Source organism: Ovis canadensis, chromosome 3, assembly GCF_042477335.2.
Source record: "Ovis canadensis isolate MfBH-ARS-UI-01 breed Bighorn chromosome 3, ARS-UI_OviCan_v2, whole genome shotgun sequence".
Taxonomy (NCBI): domain Eukaryota; kingdom Metazoa; phylum Chordata; class Mammalia; order Artiodactyla; family Bovidae; genus Ovis; species Ovis canadensis.
Genome location: NC_091247.1, coordinates 58193349 through 58199348, shown reverse-complemented (window position 1 = coordinate 58199348; position 6000 = coordinate 58193349). Strand labels below are relative to the sequence as shown.

At 46.2% G+C, this 6000-nt stretch overlaps 1 protein-coding gene across 19 annotated transcripts in view; it reads left to right on the top strand.

Annotated features, from left to right (window-relative positions):
* Positions 1–1706: 1706 nt before the first annotated feature.
* The window catches only part of IMMT (inner membrane mitochondrial protein), a 40740-nt gene continuing 36446 nt past the window's right edge, over positions 1707–6000 (top strand). For 8 of the 19 annotated variants that reach the window (XM_069583096.1, XM_069583095.1, XM_069583094.1 and 5 more), the window contains exon 1: positions 2257–2436. In XM_069583096.1, the coding sequence (XP_069439197.1) occupies positions 2392–2436 (45 nt within the window). In that variant the 5' untranslated portion in view covers positions 2257–2391. Of the gene's footprint in view, positions 2437–6000 lie in introns of all 19 variants that reach the window. The other 11 variants (XR_011255643.1, XM_069583092.1, XM_069583102.1 and 8 more) reach the window with 9 other exon arrangements.

Genomic DNA, 6000 nt, shown 5'->3' with positions numbered 1-6000 from the left:
AAAAGGCAAAATGGCTGTCTGAGGAGGCCTTACAAATAGCTGAGAAAAGAAGAGAAACGAAAGGCAAAAGACAAAAGGAAAGATATACCCACTTGAATGCAGAGTTCCAAAGAATAGCAAGGAGAGATAAGAAAGCCTTCCTCAGTGATCAATGCAAAGAAATAGAGGAAAACAATAGAATGGGGAAGACTTGAGATCTCAAGAAAATTAGAGATACCAACGGAACATTTCATGCAAACATGGGCACAATGAAGGACAGAAATGGTATGGACCTAACAGAAAACAGAAGATATTAAGAAGAGGTGGCAAGAATACTCAGACAAACTATAGAGAAAAGATCTTCACAACCCAGGCAATCACAATGGTGTGATTACTCACCTAGAGCCAGACATCCTGGAACGTGAAGTCAAATGGGCCTTAGGAAGCATCACTATGAACAAAGCTAGTGAAGGTGATGGAATTCCAGTTGAGCTATTTCAAATCCTAAAAGATGATGCTGTGAAAGTGCTGCATTCAATATGTCAGGAAATTTGGAAAACTCAGCAGTGGCCACAAGACTGGAAAGGGTCAGTTTTCATTCCAGTCCCAAAGAAAGGCAATGCCAAAGAATGCTTAAACTACTGCACAATTGCACTCATCATAGTAAAGAAATGCTCAAAATTCTCCAAGCCAGGCTTCAGCAATATGTGAACCATGAACTTCCAGATTTTCACACTGGTTTTATAAAAGGCAAAGGAACTAGAGATCAAATTGCCAACATCCACTGAATCATCAAAAAAGCAAGAGAGTTCCAGAAAAAAGTCTGTTTCTGCTTTATTGACTATGCCAAAGCCTTTGACTGTGTGGATCACAATAAACTGTAGAAAATTCTGAAAGAGATGGGAATACCAGATCACCTGACCTGCCTCTTGAGAAACCTGTATTCAGGTCAGGAAGCAAAAGCTGTAACTCGACATAGAACAACAGACTGGTTCCAAATAGGAAAAAAGAGTATGTCAAGGATATATATTGTCACCCTGCTTATTTAGCTTATATGCAGAGTACATCACGAGAAACGCTGGGCTGGAAGAAACACAAGCCAGAATCAAGATTGCTGGGAGAAATGTCAATAACCTCAGATATGCAGATGACACCACCCTTATGGCAGAAAGCGAAGAACTAAAGAGCCTCTTGATAAAGTGAAAGAGGAGAGTGAAAAAGTTGGCTTAAAGTGCAACATTCAGAAAACTAAGATTATGGCATCTGGTCCCGTCACTTCATGGCAAATAGATGGGGAAACAGTGGCTGACTTTATTTTTGGGGGCTCCAAAATCACTGCAGATGGTGACTGCAGCCATGAAATTAAAAGAGGCTTACTCCTTGGGAGGAAAGTTATGACCAACCTAGACAGCATATTAAAAAGCAAACATTACTTTTTCATCAAAGGTCCGTCTAGTCAAGGCTATGGTTTTTCCAGTGGTCAGGTATGGATGTGAGAGTTGGACTATAAAGAAAGCTGAGCGCTGAAGAACTGATGCTTTTGAACTGTGGCGTTGGAGAAGACTCTTCAGAGTCCCTTGGACTGCAAGGAGATCCAGCCAGTCCATCCCAAAGAAGATCAGTCCCAGGTGTTCAATGGAAGGACTGATGTTGAAGCTGAAACTCCAATACTTTGGCCACTTGATGCGAAGAGCTGAGTCACTGGAAAATACCCTGATGCTGCGAAAGATTGAGGGTAGGAGAAGGGGACGAGAGAGGATGAGATGGTTGGATGACATCACCGACTCAATGGACATGAGTTTGAGCAAGCTCCCGGAGTCGGTGAAGGACATGGAAGCCTGGAGTGTTGCAGTCCATGGAGTTGCAAAGAGCTGGTCACGACTGACAGGCTGAGCTGAACTGAACTGAATCTCCCTTAAGCAGGATGACTCCCTGAAGGGCTGCGAAACAAAAGGAACGCGCAGAGACCACACCATTGTTTACGTAACTTTCGGCAAATCCCTTTCTTTCTACGAAATATTCAGCTGACAGAAATGGCTGAGATAATTTCTTGCTTGAATTCTCGACGAGTCACACCTGCCTGGTTCCTGGGCGGACCAAAGCCTGAGTTTCAGATCCACCGCCAGCCCTCCCGCTTACCTAACAATCTATACTTCGGGTAACAGAGCCGACGTCTCAGCGCGACCCGGAAGGGGAAATTGCCCTTTCCGCTTGGAAAGGGCCCACCCTCTTCAAATGGCCGGGACAGGAGCAAGACGGGCCTGCGCATGCGCAGTGGCGTTTGCTGCCCTTCCGGTACGCCCGGCGCGGAGAGGCGGCACGGACGCAGGCACGCACGGACGCACCGTGTCCCCTACACGCGCCGCCGCCCTAGCTCCCAGTTACACCCGCAGCGGCGTCAGCCTAGTAGAGATGCTGCGAGCCTGTCAGTTATCCGGCGTGACATCCACCGCCCAGGTGAGGACGGGGGCGCCGGGAGACAGCGCATAGTGGGTGAACTGACCAGCGGAAAATAAGGGAGGCATTGGCTTTGCCTAGGCCCCAGGACAGAGGCGTGTCTCCGGGCCGCCCTTATCGCGAGAGTCCTGGGTGGGCCCGTGAGGCAGTTAATTCGGGAGTTCGGTGGACGGGAATGACTGGAGGGTTATTGCTGAAGCGGGATGGGGCGTGGAGAAGAGAAGGTGGCGGGGAGGCGGGTGTAGGACGGGAGGCACGGCCTTGGGGACGTGCCATCCAATCAGCCCCTCGCTGCCTCAGTCTAGGACCAATCGAGGCTGCTGGCGCCCGGGTCGCCGGTTGGGCGCGTGAGAGGTTTCGCGGATCCAGTGGTTGAAGGTCGACGGGGGGAAAACTACAGTTCCCAGAGGGACGCGCATATTCTTGGCTTGTTGCACCTTAAGGAGGTGCCTGGACTGCTAGAGACCGCGTTTTAGGGGTCAAGGTTGTAATTATCCAGGAAGGACTGCCTTTCTTTAAGTAGCTGAGAACGCCTCTTGAGCTATTCTTACTCTGAACAAAAACAGAGTAAGAGCTCGAGCTTCTAGAACTCGAGGAAGGTTAAGCCCCTGACCTTGTGCTCGTTTCTGAGATTAGCCTGAGGATCTCTGTCTCTAGGTGCTAGAACAACTTTGGCAGACGTCCAAGTAGTTACCTTTATTTCTGCATAATTATCATAGTAATTTTGGAGAAGGAAATGGCAATCCACCCCAGTATTGCCTGCAGACTGTCATGGACAGAGAAGCCTGGCAGGCTACAGTCCATGGGGTCGCAAAGAGTCGGACAGGACTGACCGACTAAGCACACACATCAAAGTAATTTACTGAAATTTAAAATAGTAAACCTACTTCCATTGCTCACAATTGAAAGAGAATTTGTATTTTGGCAAAATGTGGAATTTACAAAACAGGTTCTGTGACTCGAGCAATTGAGCAAAGTCCCTGGCCTCAGTGGGTTAGAAAAGTCAATTTTTTTTCATTTCCTCCAAGTTTGCTTATCTTCCATCTCCCCTTTCGTTTCCAGGGTAAGAGAAGCAGGCTCTTCTGTAGGAAAGTGGAGTATGTATTAGTTTTCTATTGCTGTGTGTACATTTCAGGTAGCACAGATGGAGCAGCCTCAAACAGCACCCATTTATTACCTTATTGTTTCTAGAGGTGAATGGTTACCGTTATCTGCTTGCTGTCATACAGGGGTGCAAAGTGTGTCCCTGCTGTGGTTCTCTTTTGAGCTCAGGGTCCTCTTCTAAGCTCCTTCAGTTCATTAGCAGGATTCAGTCCCTGCAGCTGTAGGGCTGAAGTCCCTGTTTTCTTGCTAGCTCCCACCTCACCTACCTGGGGGCAGCCTGAAATTCTTTGCCACAAGATTCTCAGAAGCAGTTTATAACATAGATGTTTACTTTCTTGCAGGCTACCATGAGCTTGTCTCTCAGACTTTAATATATCTTCCCTGTTTCTGATTTCCAGACCTAGGTTTAAAAGGCTTATGTGATTAGGGCAAACCCACCTGGATAAATCCCTTTTGATAAATCAGGTCAACTGATTAGAAACCCCCTTATATCTGTAAAATCCCTTTTGCCTGTACAGGTCTAATCATGGGCTTAACCACTGGGGACAGAGATCATGGGAGCCATCTTAGAATCTGGGCTACCAAAAGCCAAGTGGGCCTGGGAGTATGAAGGAAGCGGAGCAATCTTTCAGGGCAAAACTGTAGAGGTGTATCTTTGGGGCCCTCCTTTCAGGCCCACTCTTCCTTATTCTGCCCAAAGGTTACAGCATGGTTGTCACTGAACTATCTCCTCAGTCTACCCTAGGGTCAGTTCTTTACCTTGTTGTTAACAAAGGCCTTTAAAAAAGCACATGGACTGGACCATGCCATGCCCTCCAGTGACATCCCATCGTATCACAATAAAGTCTAAACTCATTACCTATCCACAGGGCTCCTCATGATCTGGCTCTTTGCATATCTTTTTTTTTTTTTTACTCTGCCTCATTCTGTTCTTCTGATTGCCTTTTCATTTGCTGTTTGCCCTGAAGTCCTCCCACACATCTTTGCTTAGCTCACTCCATTCAGATATTTTCTTAGATATCACTTTTCTTTTAGAGAGGCCTTCCCTATCTAAAACACCTCTGATCACTCTCTCCTTTGCATCAATCTGGAACCTACCCTTACCCTACTTGGTTTTACTTTTAGCTTTTATACTTCCTGACATACTGTGTATTAATTATGTATTTTCCACATTCAAATGGAAGCTCCTCAAAGGGACTGTATTTATATCAGTACTCATAGTAGCCCGTAGCTCCTAATAGATACTCAGTAAATGAACATGTCACAAGTGTGACATGTTTGAATGAAAGATTAATGTGTTCTGTGAATTTTTCTTAATTTCCATAAGAGGATGTTCAGTTCAGTTCAGTTGCTCAGTCGTGTCTGACTCTTTGCGACCCCATGAACCACTGCAGCATGCCAGGCCTCCCTGTCCATTACCAATTCCCGGAGTCCACCCAAACCGTTGTCCATTGAGTCGGTGATGCCATCTAACCATCTCATCCTCTGTCGTCCCCTTCTCCTGCCTTCAATCTTTCCCAGCATCAGGGTCTTTTCCAGTGAGTCAGCTCTTTGCATCAGGTGGCCAAAGTATTGGAGTTTCAACTTCAACATCAGTCCTTCAACATCAGAACACCCAGGACTGATCTCCTTTAAGATGGACTGGTTGGGTCTCCTTGCAGTCCAAGGGACTCTCAAGAGTCTTTTCCAACACCACAGTTCAAAAGCATCAGTTCTTTGGTGCTCAGCTTCCTTTATAGTCCAACTCTCACATCCATACATGACCACTGGAAATACCATAGCCTTGACTAGATGGACCTTTGTTGACAAAGTAATGTCTCTGCTTTTTAATATGCTGTCTAGGTTGGTCATAACTTTCCTTGCAAGGAGTAAGCGTCTTTTAATTTCATGGCTGCACCATCTGCAGTGATTTTTGGAGCCCAGAAAAATCAAGTCAGCCACTGTATTGATGTGACCTCCCTTAAACCTCCATAGGTTTTAGAACTTCTCTAGAGAAACTTTGCTCAGATAGTAAAGAATCTGCCTGCTGTACTGGAGACCTGGGTCCAATACTTGGGTTGGGGAGATCCACTGGAGAAGGTATTGGCAACCCACTCTAGTATTCTTGCCTGGAAAATTCCATGGACAGAAGAGATGGCGGGCTACAGTCCATGGGGTCACAGAGAGTCAGGCACAAGTGAATGACTAACACACAAAGAGAAACAGAACTGATAGGATGCGTATATAGATAGACTTATTATAAAGATTTGATCCATACAGTTGTGGAGGCTATCAAGTCCAACATCTGTAATGGAGGCTGGTGGGCTTGATAGGCACATACCCAGAAGATGGTACATTTTCAGTCTGAAGGCTGGCAAGCCAGAAACCCAGGAAAGCTGATGGTGCAGTTTTGGTTGAAGGCAGTCTGCTAGAGAATTGCCTCTTGCTTGGTCAGGCTGGTCTTTTTGTTCTATTCAAGCC